At 43.1% G+C, this 24,664-nt stretch overlaps 1 protein-coding gene across 1 annotated transcript in view; it reads right to left on the bottom strand.

Annotated features, from left to right (window-relative positions):
* The window catches only part of SUCLG1 (succinate-CoA ligase GDP/ADP-forming subunit alpha), a 41,948-nt gene extending 29,390 nt beyond the window's left edge, over nucleotides 1–12,558 (bottom strand). The window contains exons 1-2 of the mRNA XM_066377890.1: nucleotides 12,356–12,558; nucleotides 5,596–5,699 (exon numbers count right to left, since the gene is read on the bottom strand). Coding sequence (XP_066233987.1) covers nucleotides 5,596–5,699; nucleotides 12,356–12,413 — 162 coding nt within the window. The 5' untranslated portion in view covers nucleotides 12,414–12,558. The remainder of the gene's footprint in view (nucleotides 1–5,595; nucleotides 5,700–12,355) is intronic.
* Nucleotides 12,559–24,664: the final 12,106 nt, after the last annotated feature.

The raw sequence follows: 24,664 nt of genomic DNA on the forward strand, positions 1-24,664 counted from the left end.
ATGGGAGGCCGTCTTTGCCTGTTTAGCAGCATGCCTGGCCTCTACTCAGTGGATGCCAGTACCACACCCTCTTCCCCACTGCAATCAACTGTGACAACCAAAAATGTCTCCAGGGAGTAACTGATTCTTTTTCACTACGCTTCTGGGGCTCTATCTCCCCAGGGTTCCCTCTTCTCTTTCTCTCTCTCCTTAGACTTCTCTCTTTTATCTACATGTGTGCCCCTAAATATGATCTGACCCCTTATAATGGCAATAAATATCCATATGGCTACCCCCTCCCATTCACACACAGGCAACCCACACACATACACATAATCTAGCCCAGACCTTTGCCTCAAATTCTAGACTCACACTGTCAACTGCCTATCTAACATCTCCATTTGGAGCACTAGTAGGCATCTCAAAGGCACAGTGCCCAAAACAGAGTTCCTGTTCACACCCCTCCACAGTCGACTCATCTCAGTTAGTGACAGCTCCACTCCTAAAGGGCGTTCAAACCAAAAATACTGAAGTCATCCTTGATTCTTCTCTTTCTCTTACATTTCACATCAGATACATTAGTAATCGCATTGCCCTATCTTCGAAATAAAACTGACATCTCACCCTTTCTATGGCTTCTACCTTGGTCTAAGTCACCATCAACTCTGGACAGAATTTTGCCCTTACTCCCTTTCAATCTATTCTCAACACAGCAGCCAGAGGTTGTGTTAAAACATAAGGAAGATCATGTCACTCCTCTACTCAAACCTTCCAGTGGTTTTCCATCTCATTCACAGTAAAAGCCAAACTCCTTACACTGGCCTGCAAGTCAGTGTCCAACCTGCCTCCCCATCTCAGAACCCCTGACCTACCTGACCTCATTCACTGTTCTCCCATTGCTCACTGCACTCCCATCACGGTGGCCTGCAGCTTCCACACCCACCAGGCACATCCCCGCCTCACGGTCTCGCTGTCCCCTTTGCAGCATCCCCAGCCTCCACTCGGTAGAGGCAAGCACCACGCTCTCCTCCCCACCATGGCACTGCTCCTACATAACCCCGTGGTTCATTCCCACATCTCACTCAGGTGGACTCAGAGGTCAGGCTTCCCCTGACCACATGATATAAAGTCCTCCCTTTTCCCATCCCAACCACCACTGACTCCACAAACGTATACACATTCCTCCTTTCTCTGGTTTATTTTTTCCATAGCATTTATACTTTCTAACTCACTCACTGTATCATATAACTTGCTCATTAATTTTGTTGATGTGTTTCTCTCTTCTGCAACTAAAATGTAAATTCCATGAAGGCAGTGATTTCTGTCTACTTCGCTCAATGCAAGATGGCACCTAATAGACAGCAGTCAACACATTATATACAGTACGCTCTCAGTAAGTACTTATTGAAAATTCTTTGGGTCTACGTGGTCATTCCACAAGGACCTAAATATACTGACCCAACTACTCAAATTCTATTAATGGCATAAAATTTAGTGCCTTAAGAGGAACTCAGGAATCTCCTAATTCAACTTCTGCATTTTTCAAACCAGGAAACTTAGCCCCAAGCACATGAACTGACTTGTCTAAGGTAAGTGATGGAATTTTGGAAAGAACCATAGCCCTCTCTTCAAAGCTCTGCTATTCAATGTATACAAACCCTTGCTGGTCTGTGGTGACAGAAACAAACAAAAAAGAAAACAAGGAAGACAGGAAGAAAAGGAAGGAAGGGAGAAAAGGAGGGAGGGGAGAAAAGAAGGAAGGAAGAAGGGAAGAAGGGAGGGAGGGAGGGAGGGAGGGAGGGAGGGAGGGAGGACGGTAGGAAAAGAAAAATCTCATTTAAAAAAGTGAGAACGTTTACAAATTTTTATAGCAATATTATGCTGTTACGATTTTTCTTCTATTTTGCAAAAGTATTGATCTGCATTAGACTGGCAAGTAAAAACAAACACCCAAACTGGTCTTTCCTTCTAGATTGTTTGAGAAGCACTGCCCTAGTCTGCACTGCTGGATAACATCAAATGACCCAATTTTTTACTCCCAATGTAGTGCTACACAGGAATATTTCCTGTTATTAAGCTTATTTTCCTTAGTTTTCCCATTATCACTAGCTAGTGCATAGTTAAGAACCAGAATAATTTTAGCAGCCATATAAGGCAGTATAAAAAATTCCATCATTGGAGGCCCTGGCCGGTTGGCTCAGCGGTAGAGCGTCGGCTCAGCGTGCAGGAGTCCCGGGTTCGATTCCCGGCCAGGGCACACAGGAGAGGCACCCATTTGCTTCTCCACCCCTCCCCCTCTCCTTCCTCTCTGTCTCTCTCTTCCCCTCCCGCAGCGAGGCACCATTGGAGCAAAGATGGCCCGGGCGCTGGGGATGGCTCTGTGGCCTCTGCCTCAGGCGCTAGAATGTCTCTGGACGCAACAGAGCGACACCCCAGAGGGGCAAAGCATCGCCCCCTGGTGGGCATGCCGGGTGGATCCCGGTCGGGCGTATGCGGGAGTCTGTCTGACTGCCTCCTTGTTTCCAGCTTCGGAAAAATGAAAAAAAAAAAATTCCATCATTGGAAATCTGCACTGTTGGAATCCACTCTGAAATAAAAAAAACAGCTAATGAGATAAAATGCAGATTTTCTACGAAGATAAGATCTAAATTTCAGACCTCATCATTACCTATAATATCAGAATCTCAACCAAGAAATCTAACTCAGTGAGATCAGTGAGAAACAACACAATGGCAGGAAACTGAAAGACAAACCAACATTTAGGCTAACCATCATCTAATTAGAGACAGTTCCAAATAGTGCTTACACCATGGCAACAGTTCTTTTAAAAAAAAGGTCAGAGGTTAATGTCATAAAATCATATAAAGTTTAGCAAACAGAAAAACAAAATTATACATAATAAACTTACGGGGGAATCTGGTTAACAAAATATCTGGTTATATGCTAAAAAATTAGTAAATAATCAAAAAGAAACTGAATATGATTTTCATTGGCACAGGATGATCAAGTGTACTTCAAATCTTAGATGAGCATCAACTTTCTTTATAATGTATTTATGTTATACTTTTTGTGACACTCATAAAATATATGGCTATCAAAATAAATAAACAAATTTTACCTATAAAGATCATTTCCAGCCTGACCAGGTAGTGGTGCAGTGGACAGAGCATTGGACTGGGACAGGGAAGACCCAGGTTAGAAACCCCAAGGTCGCCGCTTGAGCGTGGGTTCATTTGCCTTGAACATGGGCTCACCAGCTTGAGCGCAGGGTCACTGGCTTGAGCATGGGATCATAGACATGATCTCATGGTTGCTGGCTTGACCTCAAGGTCACCGGCTTGAAGCCCAAGGTCGCTGGCTTGAGCAAGGAGTCACTCACTCTGCTGTAGCCCCCTGGTCAAGGCACATATGAAAAAGCAAACAATGCACAACTAAGGAGATCAAGGAGCCACAACGAAAAACTGATTCTTCCCATCTCACTCCCTTTCTGCCTGTCTGTCCCTATCTGTCCCTCTCTCTGTCTCTGTCACAAAAATAATAATAATAATTTCCAAGGTTTTGTCAGTGTGTCTTTTTTGGTTAATAATGGCTTTTTTTAAGATAGTAGAGAAACAGGAAATAAGAAAGTCTACTGCAATTCATATTTTTGTGCCCAGGTATTTCAGAAACAAGCCAAAAAGCATAAGGATACTTGACAACAACCTCCTAACCAAATTCATTTTTTAAACAAAAAGGACTATGTAATTATAAGCAATTACTACAGAAATTGGATATTTCGGTATCATACTCTAGATCAGGAGCTAGTAAGCTATAGCCTGAAGGACTGACCTGCCACTGGTTTTGTAAATTAAGTTTTAACACTGACATGCAACCTTGCCCATTCACTGCCATATTGTCTAGGTGGCTTTTGCTGCTGCAATGCTACTGAGTAGCTATAACAGAGCGGCACAACCCACTAAGCCTAAGATGTTTACAATCTATCTGGCCCTTTACAGGAGAAGTTTGCCAACTCCTGCTCTAGATTACCAAAATACTGCAGAATGGACATGATAATTCTTTACTTATGGAAAAATCAGTAACTTTTAAATTACAAAAAAAAAATCATTAACTGCTTATATCATGCCACTTCTCCTTTAGTAATAAAGAGAGGGATACTTTCAATTATGACACATGGTTATCATCTAATTGACTTGGTAATATTTCCTCATTAAAAGGAATCTGTGCATCTACTATGGTGGAACTACAAATTTGTACAAATGGGTTTTTTTTGTTTGTTGTTTTTATTTTTTTACAGGGACAGAGAGAAAGTCAGAGAGAAGGATAGATAGGGACAGACAGGAATGGAGAGAAATAAGAAGCATCAATCATCAGTTTCTCATTGCAACACCTAAGTTGTTCATTGATTGCTTTCTCATATGTGCCTTGACCGCAAGCCTTTAGCAGACTGAGTAACTAACCCCTTGCTCAAGCCAGTGACCTTGGGTCCAAGCTGGTGAGCTTTTTGCTCAAGCCAGATGAGCCCGCGCTCAAGCTGGCAACCTCAGAGTCTCGAACCTGGGTCCTTCCGCATCCCAGTCCGACGCTCTATCCACTGAGCCACAGCCTGGTCAGGCTGTATAAATGTTTTAAAGGGCAACTTAGCAGTAGCCATTGAAATTTTTAATACACAGAAACTATGACACCCTATTTTACTTTGGATAAGCTATTTTATAGACATTTGTATGATGTATATTATATAGTGTACAATGTGTTTTACATATATGTACATGTTTATATGCATATATACAATGTATATATACAATACTGTATATGTTGTAGAATAAGCTGTAAAATGCACATTATATATGTATACATATGTTTGTATGAGCAAGAAAAATATCTGGAAGGATACATGTCAGGGTGAACAGAAGGAATTCCAAGAGAGAAGAATGGCAGCAAAGAGGGAAAGGAGATTCTTCCGTTGCATTTTATTATGGAATCACACTGCAGATTTACTTAAACTTATGCAAATTCTATAACGCAGGCAGGGGTCAGGGAGAGAGAATAAATATAAATAAATTAGATTTATACAAACTACATATAAATACAAATTAAAATGCTTCTGGCAATTCTTCCCGTTAGTCTCCTCCAAGACCACTGCACAGAGCGCAGATGATGGGAAAAGCCAATGTGCCGCTGGCTCAGCCTGTCTCAGACCCCATGAGCCTCCTGGGCTTGAGCATGTCCCCACACTAAAGGCAGAGCCATGTGTAACAGAGTATTTTTTTGTACAAGGCCTAACACAGCCGTCTCCTTCACCTAGTGTTTGATTAAGGAAGCCGTGATCTGTTCCCATGCCCCAGGAAAACCAGTGGTGTTACACTTGCTGAAAGAGAATATGAGGGTTTTCCACATAATATAATTCTCAGGAGGAATTTTCAAAGTATGTTTAAACACAATTTTCACCTTACAGGCTGCGTACAGTAACTAACTTCCTTCTAAGAAATTCCACTGCTGTACAGTATCACTATTCTTCAGCAATCATGTATTACAATTCCTGTTATATTAAAAAAATAGAAATTAAAAAATTTTTGCATCTCTAGAATACATCTTTTTATAAAATCTTGAAACACATACCTGTTTCCCAGTGAATCCCTGGCAAATAACCTTAGTGTTTTTATCAACATAGAGATGTTTCCTGGAAGCTGTATAGGAACAATGCCGAATTCCATTCTGTTGCACTAAAAAGTAAAGCAAATATGACAAATTATAATTTTTCTAAACTTATGCTGGACCATCAACTGCTTGTAGTGACAAAAAAAATTCCTCTAATACAGGGAGCTATCTTGTGATCATGACAACTATAAATGTCACTTTTTAAATAAGACACATTCAAGAAACAAACAAAAACAACACTGTTCTATTTTTCAGAAACCCCTTCACACCAGATTTCTGATGCTCAGGAAAACTGCACTGAAAACGCGATGAACAGCAGCTCACCGCACAGTCTTCCAGCCCCTTGGTACCGCTCACCCTGTGCAATGACCTTGACATTCTGAAGGGGATCTTGGGAGATCTATCGTATGCGTGTGTAGGTATGTGGGTACACATGTGATCTCTTCATCTCCTGTAACGGCAGACTCATCAGACCTAGTTTCAGGTAAGCTAGAGCTAACAGACTATGACCTTTCAGCCAATCCCAAAATACACATTCACAAATAAGGAAATGAAATTTCTGACCATACTCTGTCCTGACAAGAAACCTGGATGATGCCAGACAAGGTATCGTTGGTACTAAAATGAGAGGATGCTAGAAAAATCAAGCACATATCCTATCCCAGTTCCTGGGATTGTTATGATCATTCATTTATTTGGAAGCACCTATGCCAAGCCACAATGCCAAGTGACAAGGATTAAGAGCTGAACAAGCGAGTACTGGCCCTCAAAAACCCACAGCCTGTCTGAGCTGACATAAAGTGGGTCATACTGCACAGTGTGAAAAGCATTGTCCCAGGACGAGGCCCTGGACATCTGGAGTAGATAACTCCCCTAACCCAAGTAAATCTGTGTATCTGTGTGTGTGTGGGGGGGGGGGGGGTCAGGGAGAGTGGGGAGAGAGTGCTAGAGAGGGTAGGGTTAAGGAAAGATTCCTCATTGGAGCTACCTTCACATTGAGCCCCAAGCTACAGCAGTTCACTCCTAAAATCTAATACTTGACCTCCCACCTCCTAAGAAAAGTAGTTTGTGTTTCTGCCCGTGGCTACAATCTCTCAGGAACTAAAAACTCTCTTCACCTCTGCCCTACTCCTGGCCCATACCATCCAAACTGATACGTGCACCTGCACTTAAGACAACTAGTCACAGGAGGTCCTAAATAAGGAATCGCTGACCATTACATCCCTCCTTTTCTGGGACACTGCTCTAGAACATATAGGTTAACTGAGTGAAAAACACTAGCAATCAAATGGCCTCTGAATCCCTGAGAAAAACCTTGAGGCACCAGCAAGCCACGACAGTATTCCATAATCGCCTCAATGCTCTTTCCATCCTAGAACCTCACCCATACCAGAGGATGAATCTGCCCTGGCCCTTCCCACCACCCACACTCTCCCAGCTGCCTGGGCTGTGAAGAGGACCTGACGGCCAGCTGCCCGTTCCACTTCTTCTCACATTAACTTCCGCTTCTCTGACAGCTTCCGGTGACACGTGCTCCAGCTAGGGCCAACGCTCGGTCTCCTGCCACTCTACGCCACCATGGCACATGTAACAACTAGTGCGCATATTGAACGTGTACTGTTACTAAATCAGTAATAAGTGGGTGCACAGAAAATGTGTGAATTTCAGGACAAGAGGCAGGGTCTATAAAAAAAACACTTATATCAAGCAAAATGTCTTAAGTTCCACCTCTTTTTGTATGATTTGGAAAATGTCGATCTCACATCCCACTCGTCAGGAAAGGGTGGGGGGAATACATATAGTTTTGTACATCAAAGATCACAGAAATCCGAATTTCCCTAAAATCCGTATAAAGATTACACAGAAGCCCAGCCCTAAATGCTAGCTGTCCTCCAAGCTATACCAATACAGTTCAAATTCCATGCTAACTTTTTCTTTTAAAGCAAATAAAAAATAAACCAGACAGAGAAAGACAAATACCATATGATCTCACTTACATGTGGAATCTAATGAACAAAATAAACTGAGGAACAATAGAAAAACAGGGGCAGGGTCACAGGGAACAGATGGACAGCTATCAGAGGGACAGAGGAGGAGAGGACAGGAATAAAAGTGAAGACATTGGCCAAATTATATATACATAACATAGATACAGAAAACAGTGCAGCAGCAGCCAAAGGGAAAGGGGCAGGGTGGAAGCAGGGGGAGGGGCAGCAAATGGAGTGAAATGAGGGTGGAAAGAGACTTTGCATGGGCATAGGGGGCACGATGTGGTGTGTAGAGGGTATTATATTGATTGGGACACTTAAAACCATGTCAACAGCCTGACCAGGCGGTGGCGCAGTAGATCGAGCATCGGACTGGGATGCAGAGGACCCAGGTTCGAGACCCCGAGGTTGTCAGCTTGAGTGCGGACTCATCTGGTTTGAGGAAAAGCCCACCAGCTTGAACGCAAGGTCGCTGGCTCCAGCAAGGGGTTACTCGGTCTGCTGAAGGCCCGTGGTCAAGGCACATATGAGAAAGCAATCAACGAACAACTAAGGTGTTGCAATGCGCAATGAAAAACTAATGATTGATGCTTCTCATCTCTCTCCGTTCCTGTCTGTCTGTCCCTATCTATCCCTCTCTCTGACTCACTCTCTGTGCCGGTAAAAAATAATAAATAAATAAATAAATAAATTTAAAAAACCATGTCAACACAATAAATTAAAAATAAAACTGTTTAAGTAAAAATAAATAACTAAATAAACCAAATAAAAACAAGAAGCAGTAATGTAATACAAATGGACTATTTCACTACCGGAGAAAAGAAAGAGCTTAGAGCAAAACATACCACAGGCAGAATTAAGGCAGTGACAGACTAAGAGAGTGTTTTCATAACATCTTAACAGTCAAGAAATTAACATTAGCAACTGAAAGCACCAGCAAAAAGAGACAAAAAAACCCACCAGGACAATGAATAAAGGCCATAAACAAGAAAGGCAACTGATGACAGAAAAATTATAAATTAAATATGAGGAGATACCTGGCGTTATGAATATTAAGAAAATGAACATTTTAAACTAAACATCAAGGCAGCAGGAAGGCTGGCGACTGGCCATCAGGAAGGATTTTCCAGTGACGAAGGCTATAGCTGCCACAGCTTGGGCCACATCCAGGGACAGTGGTGGAGCTGCCTTCTCTTCAGTTTCTTAGAAACTGGCCAGCCTGATCTTGGGACTGAGTCCCAGAAGTGGCTGAGAATACAATCTCAGGAATCAGACAAACTTGATTCTATGTGTATGCTCAGCTGTTCACCAACCATGTGACTTGAGGGAAGGTCTTTTGATCTCCCTTAGCCTCAGTCTTCCCATCTGTAAATGGAATAACAGCTGCCCACAAGGATGCCATGAATGTTGCTATGAGATGATGCCTATAAACTGGGTAGTAAAGTGCCTGGTATACTCCCCAAATTGGATTTACATGCTACGAGAGCACAAAAGTATCTCACTTTCTAAAAAGAAAGCACACATAATTCACATTTTAAAATAAGTCCAACCAAAATTTTTACATGTCTTCATGCATATCTTGTATGTTTACATGTAAATATACTAATCCATGTCTATATATGTATATACGCACACATACAAGTAAATTTTGATGTGAGAAAACCAAATCACTTGTTCACGACTACACTGGTGCATTTAGATCAATCTTATAGTTGTGGAATAAAGACTTGGTTCCTAGATGCCATGGCAATCGATACTGGTATCAGAAACATCACTATTGAGGGTCCCCTTTTCCCAACTACACCTCTAAATGTTTTCCCGATTCCCAAAACAGGCCACACAACTTAGCAAACACATGGAAAAGGCAGGCAGCACCTTCGAGTAGGGTAGTCAGTCACCTTCTCAACTAAGACTGCCAAAAAATAAATAAATCAGAGATTCAATAAAGGCAGCTTATAGCAGTGATCCCCAACCCCCAGGTCGTGGACTGGTACCAATCCGTGGGCCATTTGGTACCAGTCCGCAGAGAAAGAATAATAAAACGGAATTATTTCCGTTTTATTTATATTTAAGTCTGAAAGATGTTTTATTTTTTAAAAATGACCAGATTCCGTTACATCCATCTAAGACTCTCTCTTGACGCTTGTCTCGGTCACGTGATACATTTATCCGTCCCACCCGAAAGGCCGGTCCGTGGCCCAAAAAAGGTTGGGGACCACTGGCTTATAGTATCATACAACATGTATTAGTGGGAAGAACAGTGCAGAGTCTACAAACTGCATTCCAGTACCCACTCTGATATTGGCCAAGCAGCATATTGGATTTATTACCTCATTTGCCAAACAAAGGCATGAAAGTGTAAGGTTCATTCTCCGACCTTAGAACACCATAATCCTGAGGTTAAAAATACTGGCTCTGGTAAAAAAAAAAAAAAAATACTGGCTCTTCTTCCTATTTCTTCTAAAAGATCCAACTCCTAGGCTTATGTTTAAAATGATCTACATTGTTTTATATGTCTTGAAAACCTTTATTCAGCATCAAAGGTGCTTATAAAAACCTTAAAACTTTCTCCTGGAAAGTTTTCCTTATTTTTCATTTTATTTTCTCTTTGTCTTCAACCAGATTATCTCCCTTTTCTGCAAAGCTATAAACTATTTTGTTTATTTGTTTTTTCACTCAGGAATTTCTAAACATTCCAGGCTGCACCCAACAGAGTTCTGGAAGATATCTGTGTTTGGGATCTTTTAATTATTTTATTGACTGGGGTTTTTTTTGGGGGGGAGCATCGATTTGTTGTTCCACTTATTAATGCATTCATTGGTTGATTCTTGAATGTGCCCTAATCGGGAACTGAACCTGGAAACTTGGTGTATTGGGATGATGCTCTAACCAGTGCAGCTACTAGCCAAGGCCTGAGATCTTTTTTCCTGACTCAAATAATACTGCAACAATTACGACCTTCAGTAGAAAATGTACCATCAATTAACACTTAAAAGAATAAAGAGAACAAAATTCCCTAGCATTTCTATTTTATTACTAGCCTCAGAGCCTAATTTGTGACCACCTTTAAAAAAAAAGTTTGCAAGGTGGTACTGCTGTGGGTACTGTTTTTCTAACGGGAGCAAAAACGGGCTTAGAAAGGTGGCATGAGAAAGAGAAAGTATGGGGGATTTAGAGGTTTGTATACTTTAAAAACTGTAGTCTGAACTCCTCTAATATAGGAGATAATTTGGTTTAGATTTGAGACCTCTCAGACCCTTAACAGCCTGGTCACATGACAAGGATCACTCAAGACCACTCCAGCAACAGAAAGCTAAACTAGATGATCTCTTAAGGGCTCACAGTCCTGAGAGTACATGGGAGGATTGCTAAATATTGCTATGGGTAAATTAAGGATCCTGATCTTATAGACATTATTCCTTTCTTCTCTAGACTCTCTTGTGACTAAGACAGCAGGCTAGGATTTTTCATAAACTCAGAAGAGCAAAGACCCCAGGAGAGAAAGATATCGCTATAACTAATTTCTTTTTGCCTTCTGCCTACAACACCTTCGATTATCCTTTAAATTATACAATAAGAATCTCCAGAAAACTTTCCCAAAGAAACCCAACTTTTTCCTACTTGCCAAAGTTATGCCTGACTTTTGTCCTCAAGTGAACTAGTATCTAAGTGTAGCTTTTGAGCACACATCCATCTCTGCACGTTTGGAATGAAATCTTAAGAAATTGTCTCCTCCGATATTCAGTACGAGAAAAATTGGGACCAAAGCAGAAGAGAAGAAAACTCTTATTTTAGAGTCTCCTTCATCCCAGGTGCTTTATATAAATTGTTTCATTTATTCAGCACAATGAACCCAGATTCACTCCGTATGTCGTCATCCTTTCTAGGATGCACATTTTTTCACTTTTTAACATATCTTAAATCAGGATGCATTTGGCAACCGATGGTGTGTCACAATTTTAATTAGCAATTTCCACTGTTAATAGTAGACAAAACAATGGTGCATCTTACAAATAATGATGGCGCAGATTCCTTAAAACATGGTATTATTTTCATGGGATTTGAAACAGAAATTGAGAAACATTTAAAAGCGCCCAGGATTACACAGACTGTAAGGGTCCAGCCAGACTTCAAACGCTGATGTGGCTGATTCCAAAGTCTCTTCCTGCACAACCTACCTAAAAACTCAGACTTTGAATACGGCAATAATTTTCAACAGTCAGCGTTCTTTAAACAGTAGGAACCTTGGGTATTAAGTTTTCAGGAACGGAGGGTTCACACCACCTGGCGCTGACACTGCCAATAAATTGTTTAAGGTTCCAGCCAACCCTGAGCTCCTAGAGGTCTTCTGGGCTGTGATGACCCTGGGATCCGCACCCACTTCTCTTTGCTGACCCCACGGTCTACATTAAGGGGAATCAGAAAAGTAGAAATGCAGGACGTTTCTATGCGAAGCACAGCCTGATCCCCCAACTTCCTACAAGACATACTTTCCCTACCTCTAAATCCAGACTCTCACCCTCCCAAGTCCTAGGCCAGTCTAGGGGCCGCCCCACACAGCCAGCAGAGCTCCTTCCACCCAGAGGGTCCCCGACTTGGGGCCGGATTCTCGCGGCTCCCGGGCCCCCGCCAAGGTCCCGCCCCGGAGGGCCCGGCCGCGGTCGGCACCAGGACACCGGGGCCGGCGGGGCCGGGAGCTCGCAGAGCTGGAGGGCAGTCTCGGCCGAACTCACAGAGGAAGGAGCGCGACAGCAGGCGGGCGGCGGCGAGACCACTGCTACCGGAGGCCATGGTGGCGGCAGCAGCGGGAGCGGCAAGGGCCGCGGTCAAGCACCAATGACACTCCCAGGCCCCCGGGCCCTGGCAGAGGCCGAGGCTTGGGGACGAAGTGGGTGGCCAGAGCAGTCGCCTGAATTAATTGCCCTCCGCAAAGGCCTCTTTGCGGAAGCTTAGGTATCGCAGGTGGACAAGAAAAAATAGGTGACTTATAGGAGAAGTAGAAAACAACTCGGATCTCCGCCGGAAACGTGCGTCTGAGTCTACATTAATTACAACGGCAGCCTAGGAAAAGCCCCAGGCTAGGCTGATCGGCGCGGAGCATTGTGGGAAATGTAGTCTTTCAGGGACCGCACTCGTTTGTAATTTATTTGGGGGATGCGGGAAGGGAAAGAAATCAGACTCAAGAGATGAAGTGGCAGAATGAATGAGGAAACGGTGAGGCATGTGCGAAGAGCCGTGCGGAACTTCCCGTGGCCCTCGGCCCGTCTGCACCTCGTTTTCTTCATCTGGCAAGTAGAGGGGATAATACTCCTTCCTGCCCTTTGGTGAGATATCCTTGCGAGGACCTGGAAGGATTACCGATGGTAACCTGCTTCTGAGTTGAAGCGAGGGTCCGGGGAGGCTTAAGGATGGGAAAGACCAAAAGCTACCTTACTGACAATTTCTTGGAATATGGATCTTTCGGTTAAAAAACCGAAAGTTGTACATACAGTCCTTGACTAGCAGTAAGTGAATGAATGAGTGCCTCTTCCCCGGGGATCCTGAAGGACTGAGGTTATAGGTCAAATGTGACCTCACCTGCTTTGCACAAACGGATCGATCGCTCCTCTTGAAGATCTTGAGAAGGAACCTTAGAGAGTCCCAGAGTCAAAGGGTAAACAAGAAATAAAGTAATACACCTCCCTGTCTCCAGTTGTGCCCCTGAGGTTCCTCATCATTATCATCAATGAAATTATAATCCTGATTCACAGTCATTTGCATTTTCCCAGAGCTGTGTGATGTACGAGTGGAATTAACCCAGGCAGATTGCCCAATATGTCCTCTATGACCCATATATTGTCAGTCCCAGGTTGGGTTTGAGTGCACACAAAATCCCTTTCTCATCTAATGGATCATGTCTTTGTCATCATTTAAATAGTGTCAGTGGTTTCCAAATAGGCTCAGTATGATTTATTTTAAATAGCACAGTTTTTTCATAGCCTTCATATGATAAAAGTTATGTTTTTAGTTTCATTTAATTGGTAAAATGCACAATGACAAAAAATATCATTTGAGTATGATTTTAATGAATTATTTCCACAAGGACAGGGATTTTAGTTTTTTTGTACACTAATGTCTCCCCAACACCCAGAACACTGCGTGGCACCAAAAGAGAGATTATTATTTGCTGAATCGAACTGAATTGATGTATAAGAGAAATAGCATATACATTTGTTTACTGAATCCACACATAATGTTTGATGCTCTTTCAATCCCGGGTAATAACTACACCTCTACCCCAATTCCACAGGTCATTGGTGACGGTCTATTGCACCAGGCTCTACCACTCACTTTTTTATACAGATTGATTTTGGAGTTATACATACCTGGATTCAAATTCCAACTCTGCCACTAGCTACGCACCTGTGGGTCTCAGGTTTTCTCACTGAGATGAGTAGTAAAATCCTTAATTCATAATAGTGCTGTGAACAGTTAATGCATTAATATGTAAAGTTCTTAGTACCTTGTAAACATTCAATAACTGGTAGTTATTATCATTAAAGATAGCCTGACCAGGAGGTGGCACAGAGGATAGAGCGTCGGACTGGGATGCGGAGGACCCAGGTTCGAGACCCCAAGGTCATCAGTTTGAGCACAGGCTCATCTGATTTGAGCAAAGCTCACCAGCTTGAACCCAAGGTCGCTGGCTCAAGCAAGGAGTTACTCGGTCTGCTGAATGCCCACGGTCAAGGTATATATGAGAAAGCAATCAATGAACAACTAAGGTGTCACAATGAAAAACTGATAATTGATGCTTCTCATCTCTCTCCATTCCTGTCTGTTTATCCATCTATCCCTCTCCCTGACTCTCTTGCTGTCTCAAAAAAAAAAAAAAAAAAAAGAATAGTTTATGTATTCCCATAGATAAAAATTCAAAAAATACAAAATTTTCTATTGTGAGAAATCTCCCATCTACCTGTCTTCCCAACACCCAGTTCTTCCCAAGAGAAATGAATATTATCCAATTTTGTGTGTATTCTTCCAGATCTGTTTCTGCATATACAGGCATACACATATATCCATCCTCCCCCACCCCTAATCACCCTCTATGTTGCTGCTAACATGGGAGGAATCTGGAACAATGAAGAGTTATGATCAGGGCAGGGCAGAGAGTCAGGAAACTAAGAGGGTGACCAGTGTTTCTGGTGGCAGCCCCAGGACCAGTGTCATTTTCTAAGTTAACCTGAAGTGGTCTCTGCTTTTTGCAACCAAGAATCGTGATAGGTTCAAGTTAAGTAATCAGTTTTAATTTGTTGACACGAAGTCTCTTATTGTTTCTAAGGAAATAAATCATTCGGCTATGGTCACTGATGTGTGTAAGCCAACAGATCAGAAAGAAGTGTCTGGCCAAGACTTTGGTGGAGTTCTGCCATCTCCTTGCATCAGAGTTTTGTCTAAACTCCTGGAGTGATGCCGGGGTAGAGTGAGTAAGGTGGAAAGAACATTTGGTCTTCCAACCATGCTGGCATCCCCAGATATGAACATCCTTCCATCTTGTCCTCAGCTGCCAACCCAGGCCCCTCCTGCATCATCCCTTACTCCTTTCTGCAAGGGCCCTTTTAGTCTGGCTCTGCTAGCTATCTCTGGGCTCGTAGGTGCAAAAGAATCACTTAGCCCCTCCTCTGCTAATTTGGGCCTCAGGATACATCCTTGCTTACCTAGACATATGTAGCTGGACCTTTCCATCAGCTGGCTCACTCCCTTGCTTCCCTTCTATCCCCCACCCTGCCAGACAAAGCAAGAAGGCAGGCTGCCCTCTGCGTGCAAGCCAGGAAGAGAGTGCTCACAGGGAACAAACTGGCCAGCACCTTGATATGAGACTTCCCAGACTCCAGAACTGTGAGAACATAAATTTCTGTGGTTGAAGCCCCTCAGTCTGTCATGGATGGCAACCTTGTCAGGGCAGACTATACACTAATATAGGCAACAATGTGTCTTTGACTAACTGTGACCATTTGCAACACTGGTCAGCACCATAAATGGACACCAGAGGCAATTATTAAAGAATTATTAAAGAATACAGAATATTAGGGATACAGTGCACCCCTAATCTTTATGTTTACTGAGAAACTTCCGAGTGCCTCTGTGTCATTTCTCTATTGCTGCATAACAAACCACAAAAGCTCACCCTGTTTCTTGTATTCCTCAGATCTTTCTAGTGATTCTTTCAACTACTCCCTCCCTCCACCTCCATGCTGCCCGAGTGGGATAATTCCCTAGGCTTCCCCTCTTCCTCTCTAGCCTGAGGATCCTTTTCTGGTGTTGGAGACATCAGCTCATATTTTTGTCCTAAATCTAAGCTATTTCTTTGAGTTACACATTTCTTTCTTGGGGCAATGGACTGAGAATGCCAAATAGAAATTAGTAAAGGGAAGAGGTATAAATTTTAGCGAGTAGAAGGGCAGAGAAAGGAAGGAAATATTGAAAGGAAAGCATCAGTTACAAAGTATATCCTCCTGCTACTATCTGGATGTGCAAAAGCATTGTGTGTATTCACCGAAGCAGTCTGACTCTGCCATGTGGAAATGGAATTTAAAAAGTCTTAGTTAGCTTGGGCTGCTATTAAAAGGTATCATTGACTGCCTGGTGGCTTATAAACAACAGAAATTTATTTCTCACAGTCTGGAGGCTGGAAATACAAGATAGGGTGTCAGCACGGCTAGGTTCTGATGAGAGCTCTCTTCCGAGTCGTAGATGCAGTCTTCTTAAATCCTCATATAGCAGAAAGAGGGCAAAAGAACTCTCTATGAGGGCACTAATCCCATTCACATGGATAGCACCCTCATGATCTAATTACCTCCCAAAGGCCCCACCTCCTAATATCATCACATCGGTGTTCAGGATTTCAACACATGAATTTAGGGGAGACACACCCATTCAGTCCATTGCCTGTAGACTCAGTTCTATCAGCTTCTTTCTGGAAAAGAAACTGCATTCTCCAGGGAAAATAGTTACTTCTTCCCCAGTGAAACAAGTATACTTGACGGAAAATATATACAAGAAAGGTTAGGGCTTCTGCGGCTGACAAGCCAGCCTACACCCTCAGGCCCCCTGCAAGTATCACTAATCCCTTCATAAAAGAACTGTAGAGAATAGGGAGCTTGTTTCCTTGGCCTTATTTATGGAAGACAGTACAACACCAATCGGAAACACTTAGCCTCAGACAAAGCCTCAGCTTTTGAAAAATTCCAAGAAGAGATGAGTCAGAAAGGCTGGGGATTATTTTCATCTGAAGTGCAGCCTCAAAGACAGAATCACACAGCACAATGCTAAGAAGGAAACAGCTAACACCACTGGCTGATGTGAGCAGAGGCAGGCTCTTTCTGCTCCCCTTCCAGGGCCTAACATGGCTAATTTCACTGCCTTCCCTAGGGAATGAGGGCCAAAAGCTTTATGAAATGCATTTACAGGGCCCTCCTCAAAGCCAATTGTAGTTCTTTGAGTGATCGATGGACTCGGCACCACTGAAGGGAAGGCTTCATCTGCATTGTACCCTTACTGGAGTGTCAAGAGCTTTGACCTCTCCTTTAGAAGAAATGGTTTCCAAGTGTAATTTCTTTCCCACATAATTAAGCCCTGTTGCAGATTTGGTCCCCTAGGAAGGAGACTCTGAATACCCTGTTCAAGAGTACCCCAGGGCCAACTCCTGTTGAAGGGGAGGGAAGCGAGCAAGATTGGCAAAGAGGAAGAGGTTCAGCTGCAATGCACACCCAGTGACGGTCTTGGCCAATGCCCTTCAGAATTGCCCTAAGTTGGGCAAGAGGGTCATGCCTCTATACCCCTGCATGAATTATTATTAGGTGTGAGCAGCCCTGAGAGGGGCATGGTTGTGGATCCAGGGAATTCCTAAAGAAGGAGAGGGAAGGGAAACAGCTAAAGGCAGCGTGTTCTGGTTCCAGGAGAAAGTTGCAGCAAAACTATAAAGACACTTTGGAGGGTTTTCCTCCCTCCCCACTCTGTGCCCCTCTCCTTCTGAAGGCTGACTAATCACTTTTTCCCTAGGTAGCCAGTCCTCTCATGTGGATCAGCGCTGGGACCTTTGCCTCATTTCCCAGGGCAATGCCATCTCCTAGGTAATAGATATTCTAGAACTTTGGCCCAGTTTAAGAAATATCCTTAAAAAAAAAAAAAAGAAATATCCTTTCTGCCTGACCTGTGGTGGTACAGTGGGTAAAGCACTGACCTGGAATGCTGAGGTTGCTGGTTCGAAACCCCGGGCTTGCCTGGTCAAGGCACATATGGGAGTTGATGCTTCCTGCTCCTCCCCGTTCTCTCTCTTTCCTCTCTCTCTCTAATAAAAATGAGTAAATAAAAAAATTAAAAATAAAAAAATCAATAAATATTAAGAAATAAAGAAATATCCTTTCTGAAACTATATTATTACATTATGCATTTTAACAGGGATTGCCAAGGTCTTCACATAAATTAATGATTCATGTTAAGAAATGATATGCCCTGGGTCTTATATTTAGAATAGAACCAACTGATCAAAGATTATCACCCACATATCTTAACATGTAGGCTCAGCTCTGACTCAGAGCAACAGTTGGATGCAATAAGAACCACTGTGGTTCAGTGATGAACCTTCAGCATCTAAGCAATGAGAATATCCTACCAAGTGAGGCATCTCAGGAATTTGTATTTACCAAATTTTTCCAGCTGATGATCCTCATGTAGCCCCTGGCATTTAGCAACTCCTTGTTTTGGACAAGCAGTTCTGAGGAGTTCATACTTAGAGCCTTGATTATCCTCCTTATGCCTGTTGTACATGCCAGCCATATCAACCAGTGTTAAGGATAACAGAATGTTGCGAAGAGAGACAGTGTTTCAAACTATTTACCAATTGGAAAACAATTAGAAATTAGCTCAGTCTTGTTGGGTTGGTCTCTCTTTATCTTTGCCCACCCCGACCCCTACACCCTGGCCCCCAGTGTTAGTGTAGGTAGCTAGTTAGTTATAAACAAAAGAAGGGAGCAAATGGAATCAAACATTAAGCCTAATAAACTAGGAACCTGAATCAGATATTAGGATCAGACACTAAGCGTCATTCACTAGGAAGCCACAGCATTCATAGGCTCTCCACGGGACCACCATATCCTCTGCCTTCAGGACTTGATCCTCAAAGTAGAGAGGAAAAATCCCCTTGGGGAAGAGCTGATAATCCTGGTACCAGGATTATTATGTGGGGGATGGGGGGTACAGGGGAGTTCCTCTTCTGGCCACATGCGTAATAGAAGCCAAGATGGCACAGGGGGCGTTCTTCTACTTTGAGCATGTGCCAAGATGGTGACCATAAGGGGGAAGAACTCTAACCTGCAAAAAGAATCAGATTGGTTAGGGATAAGGCCCAGTACAAGTCCAAGAAGGATTAGGAAAGAAATTGGTTAGTTTGAAAGTGTGCTTGGTCTTCCCCAAGCCCAAGGTAATAAACTGTTCACAAAAATTAGGGGATATTTTATTGCTTCATATTCGTTTTGAAATATACCCTAATTTTTGTGAGCAGTATATATCAAAGCTTACTAAAAGCCTCTCTCAGTAGCACATGTTGGTTAATCCATTTGCCTAGGTATCTTCTCTCTGTGGCAGCCACATGAGGGCCCAAGCATATGCCTGGCAAGGAACATAGCCAGTGTCAGCCAGAGAACAGCCACGAACAGAGACTGAGCTAGTGGACTGTTATAAAGTATATTACCTTAATTCCACGGGTTACATAGAGACACCAAGGCTGGATACAGAAGAAATTTTAAGAGGAGTTTTATTAATAAGCTGGCTATATATGTCTTACACATGGTATAGCTAACCCAAATTGTGCAGCCTCGAATATAGCTTGGAGGCTAGTTATATAGACTTGATCACATACAGGTTGGGGAAAAGGGAGGGGGAGTATGAAAAAATAGTCAATTATTAACAAGCTTACAATATTCATTTATAGGATCTATTAAAAGGAAAAAAATTCCTACATATTAAAATTTACAAGGTAACACAATAGTGATAAATGTCATTTTACATATCAACACAGTAGCAATAAATGTCATTTTACATATAAAAGACATTCCTAAATCTTCTAGTGTCTACCCCCATCCCTGTCCCTACCAAATGGTTAGCTTAGGATAAGGAGAGAGGACAAATGAAAATACCTTTGCTAAAAGCTTGTTTGCTTTACAAGTTTTTATATATATAAAGAATTTCAAAAGGGATGATTATTAGAAAGCATATAAAATGTTACAGGATGCAGGTTTTTCAGGCAAGAGAGTGGCCTCGTGAGTCCTTTGTCTAGAGCAGTGGTAGTCAACCTTGACCCTACCGTCCACTAGAGGGCGTTCCAGCTTTCATGGTGGGCGGTAGCAGAGCAACCAAAGTATAAATAAAAAGATAGATTTAACCCCTGACCAGGCGGTGGTGCAGTGGATAGAGCGTCGGACTGGGATGCGGAGGACCCAAGTTAAAGACCCCGAGGTCACCAGCTTGAGCGTGGGCTCATCTGGTTTGAGCAAAAGCTCACTAGCTTGACCCAAGGTTGCTGGCTTGAGCAAGGGGTTACTCAGTCTGCTGTAGCCCCACGGTCAAGGATCATATGAGAAAGCAATCAATGAACAACTAAAGTGCCACAATGAAAAACTGATAATTGATGCTTCTCATCTCTCTGCGTTTCTGTCTGTCCCTCTCTATCCTTCTTTCTGACTCTCACTCTGTCTCTGTAAAAAAAAAAAAAAGGAAAGATTTAACTATAGTAAGTTGTTTTATAAAGATTTATTTTGCCAAACTTAGCGAAAATCCAACATAAAGTACTTGGTGAGTAATTATTAGTATATGCTTTAACTTGCTGTAACTCTGCTTTATAAATTTTATAAAGTAAAGTTACTTCCCTACTTTATAAATCACCATTACTGTGGAACCAGTGGACGGTTAGAAAATTTTACTACTAACAGAGATACAAAAGTGGGCAGTAGGTATGAAAAGGTTGACTACCCCTGTTCCAGAGGTATATGTTACTCTCAGGATTCCAGGAGGGAAGGAAGATTATAATCAGTGTAGGATATGTAAACATTGTCTCCTAAAGGATCCCATTGAAGGGGAAGAGGAAGTTTTCAGATAACCTTTGTCTTCTTTGCTGTCTAGCAAGTAGCCTCAGTCCTTCCAGAGAACTATAAATTATGATTAGTTAAAAAAAACCATGAGAGGTTTTTTTTAGTTGGCCAAATTTTTTGGTATTTTTTAAATAATTTATTTTAAGAGAATTATAGATTCAAAGGAAGTGCAATGATAGTTTGGGAGGTGGGAAATGCATTGTTACCTATTGAAGGGTGATGAAACTTGGCCAACTCTAACACCACCCAGGAAGGGAGGGAGGATGAGCCTTATTACTGCTGGGGGTGTTTGGGGGGGTGGAATTTCAGCACCTCACCTGACCTTCACCGACATCCTTAAGGGAGGGCTTCACTATTAATTACTGAGTAGGCATGAGAGTGCCCACTGTCCACTAGGTCTTCTTTGGGGGGCAGGGGATACCTTAAGCAAAGGATGGCCTTTGTTGACGGGTGGGGATGGAGCCATGCTTTTTCTATGGTGTTTCGCTGGGGTACAGCAGTATCTTAATGTATTCAGGCAGCTATAAAGGAGTAACATAGACTGAGTGAATAACATGAATAAGAGAAACCTACCTCTCAATTTGTGGAAGCTGGGAAGTCCAAGATCACAGAACTGGCAATATTAGTGTTTGATGAGGGCTTGCTTCCTGCCTTCATGTTCAAAAGATTTTAATCACCACAGCATAAATGCTTGTGAGATACTACATTTTTCAAAGAGGTGAAGATGGTGATTTTACACAATGATATCAACTTTCTGAGATGAAGTAGAAAATATTTTATCTTAACTGTTCTCACTTATCCCTAAAGTCTGCAACTTCACCCCAAATGCTTTTCTGCCTCGTTTCCCAATACAGACACTATCGTACCCTCCACACATTTTTACACGATTCAACCTTTCTCCAGCATATCTTAACATTTTCACAATTCTATCCCTTTTTTTTTTTCAAAAAGACTTTATTGGCCCTGGCTTGTTGGCTCAGTGGTAGAGCGTTGGCCTGGCGTGCAGGAGTCCCGGGTTCGATTCCCAGCCAGGGCACACAGGAGAGGCGCCCATCTGCTTCTCCACCCCTCCCCCTCTCCTTCCTCTCTGTCTCTCTCTTCCCCTCCCGCAGCCAAGGCTCCATTGGAGCAAAGATGGCCCAGGCACTGGGAATGGCTCCATGGCCTCTGCCTCAGGCGCTAGAATGGCTCTGGTTGTAACAGAGCAACGCCCCAGATGGGCAAAGCATTGCCCCCTGGTGGGCATGCCGGGTGGATCCTGGTCGGACACATGCAGGAGTCTGTCTGACTGCCTCCCCATTTCCAACTTCAGAAAAATACAAAAAAAAAAAAAAAAAAAAAAGACTTCATTTATTCATTTTAGACAGGAGAGAGATCAAGAGAGAAAAAGGGGGGCGGGAGCAGGAAGCATCAACTCTTATATGTGCCTTGACCAGGCAAGCCCAGGGTTTCGAACCAGCAAACAGCAACCTCAGAGTTCCAGGTCGACACTCTATTGACTGCACCACCACAGGCCAGGCCCCTTTTCTTTAATTATAAAATGTAAGGACTCAATGCCTTCAGAGGCCACTTAAGTCTCCCCTACTCCCATCAGCAACTCCTGAGGCTGCCCTTTCCAGCTGCACTCACCCCCAGCCTGCAGGCTGCCTACCTGTCTGTGACTTTCTCCACCTCAGGCAAGCTGCCTGCTATGTACTGTAAGGCGCTGACCCACTGCCACCTGGGAACAGTGGGGGAAAGGAAAGAGGGTAAATGCTATTGGGACGGCCCAAGGTCTTACTCTGCCTCACCTCTCTGGGCTGGAAAAAGTCAGGACAGGGCCTTCAAAGGGAGGTGCCCAGAGCTGGATAAGTAACTGGATTATCTTGCCTGCTGGCTAATATCTAACTGCCTTGCTTCCTTTATTGCCCAAACACATTTGGCTGTCTTCCAGGTTTGCATGGTTGTTTGCTTTTCCCAAGGCAAAAAATGAGTTTCCTTTCACTGTAATGCAACAGAGGAAGAAAACATTGACTGGACAAGAGGCAAAGAAGCCAAAGGAACCCGGTTTTACAGAAGTATTCCCTGAACTCATTGGTTGAGGAAGAATTTGCCTAATAATTAGGACCAATCAATCACTGTTCACTGAACAAATATTTATTCAGTGTCAGCTATGTGTCTGGACTAGTGCACAGTGGTGAGCAAAGGAGGCTTCCTGAAACCCTAAGAGGCGTGGACCCCAGCTGGGGGCAACAAATGAGCTGGTAACAGCCAGGCCGCCAGTCAGACATTTACTGTAGTTCACACAGATTTTGTTGTTGTTGTTGTTGTTGTTTTTGTATTTTTCCGAAATGAGAAGTGGGGCAGGGGAAAGGGTATGGGAGAGACAGACAGACTCCCACACGCACCCTATGGGGATTCACCAGCATGCCCATCACGGGGCGATGCTAGGCCCATCCGGGGCCTTGCTCCGCTGCAATCGGAGCCATTCTAGCACCTGAGGCAGAGGCCATAGAGCCATCCTCAGTGCCCGGACCAACTTTGCTCCAATGGAGCCTTGGCTGCGGGAGGTGAAGAGAGAGATAGAGAGAAAGGAGAGGGAAGGGTGGAGAAGCAGATGGGCGCTTCTCCTGAGGGGAATCAAACCCAGGACTTTGACACGCCGGGCTGACACTCTACCACTGAGCCAACCAGCCAGGGCCCTTCACACAGGTTTTTATTTCGCTTTATTACACATTCACCATGAGAAGAAACATTAGATATGATCTGGGATTTTGGTCCTGGTACTGGCTTTTAAATGTACAATTTCTTTTCTAAGATTTTATTTATTGACTTTAGAGAGAGGAGAGAGAAAAAGTAGGGGAGGAGAAGCGGGATGCAGCAACTCATAGTAGTTACTTGTCATGTGCTTTGACCAGGCAAGCGCAGGGTTTCGAACTGGTGACCTCAGCATTCCAGGCTGACACTTTATCCACTGTGCCACCACAGGCCAGGCAAGACACAATTTCTTTATGCATTAAATTTCCCCATTCATCCTCAACATGCCCTCTGCCCCTTCCTATTGTCTAGGACTATTTTGGAAACAAATGTGAACAATAATAGAAGATGGTGTGTAACTAGGATAGTCTCATATTATCTGAATGCCTAAATTCAGGCATACCAGTTATAAGTGGCACCATCTGGGCTGGAAAATGAATAAATGAGAAAACCCAACTTATCCCTGACAGCTTGAGAAACTACAATGTTACTCATGCCTCATAGCCACACAGAGTCTGGCTCAGACTGTATCCCTTAATGACAAAAAGTAATTCCTTCAGAGCCAATGAGCCATCACCTCTGATCCATGCATAAAGAAGACAGAACTGAAATTTATTTCCTTCACTAAAGCCATAGACAACATAGGAGAAATGTGTTGCTAAATCCCGAGCACTTGCAGACACTAATGATGCTAATGATGCTGGCTGTGACTTAGGGGCCTGTGCCTGACCTTACAAAACCTTGCTAGACTTCACAGACATGATTGGGCCCACTAAGAGAACAGCCAGAGGACAAGGACAGGCCCTTGCCCAAGTCAGCAGGAGAGCTGCGGTCAGCACTGGCAGCCTGTTGCCTACTTTCTGACAACACTCTTTGGACCTGGTAGCAAGTCCCTGTTTACGAGGAAAGCTGCAAAGAGAGGACAGTACATCTGAGGACAAACACCCTACTCTAGGACACCATGACCCTAATGGATATTTGTATGGGTCAAAGCTGTCTTTGTAAAGGGGGTTCTGTCTCTTCTTCATTAACTGACACACTCTAAAGACTTCAGCCCACTTTTATACTCAGTTTGGAGAATATAAATGGGCTGCTTTGTTCTTAGACATGAAAAGAAAATTGTCTTGAGAAAATAATTCAGATGTCCTCATTAGTTATTTAAATAGTTCTTAAAAGCTT

This window comes from Saccopteryx leptura, chromosome 3 (genome assembly GCF_036850995.1).
Source record: "Saccopteryx leptura isolate mSacLep1 chromosome 3, mSacLep1_pri_phased_curated, whole genome shotgun sequence".
NCBI classification, from domain to species: domain Eukaryota; kingdom Metazoa; phylum Chordata; class Mammalia; order Chiroptera; family Emballonuridae; genus Saccopteryx; species Saccopteryx leptura.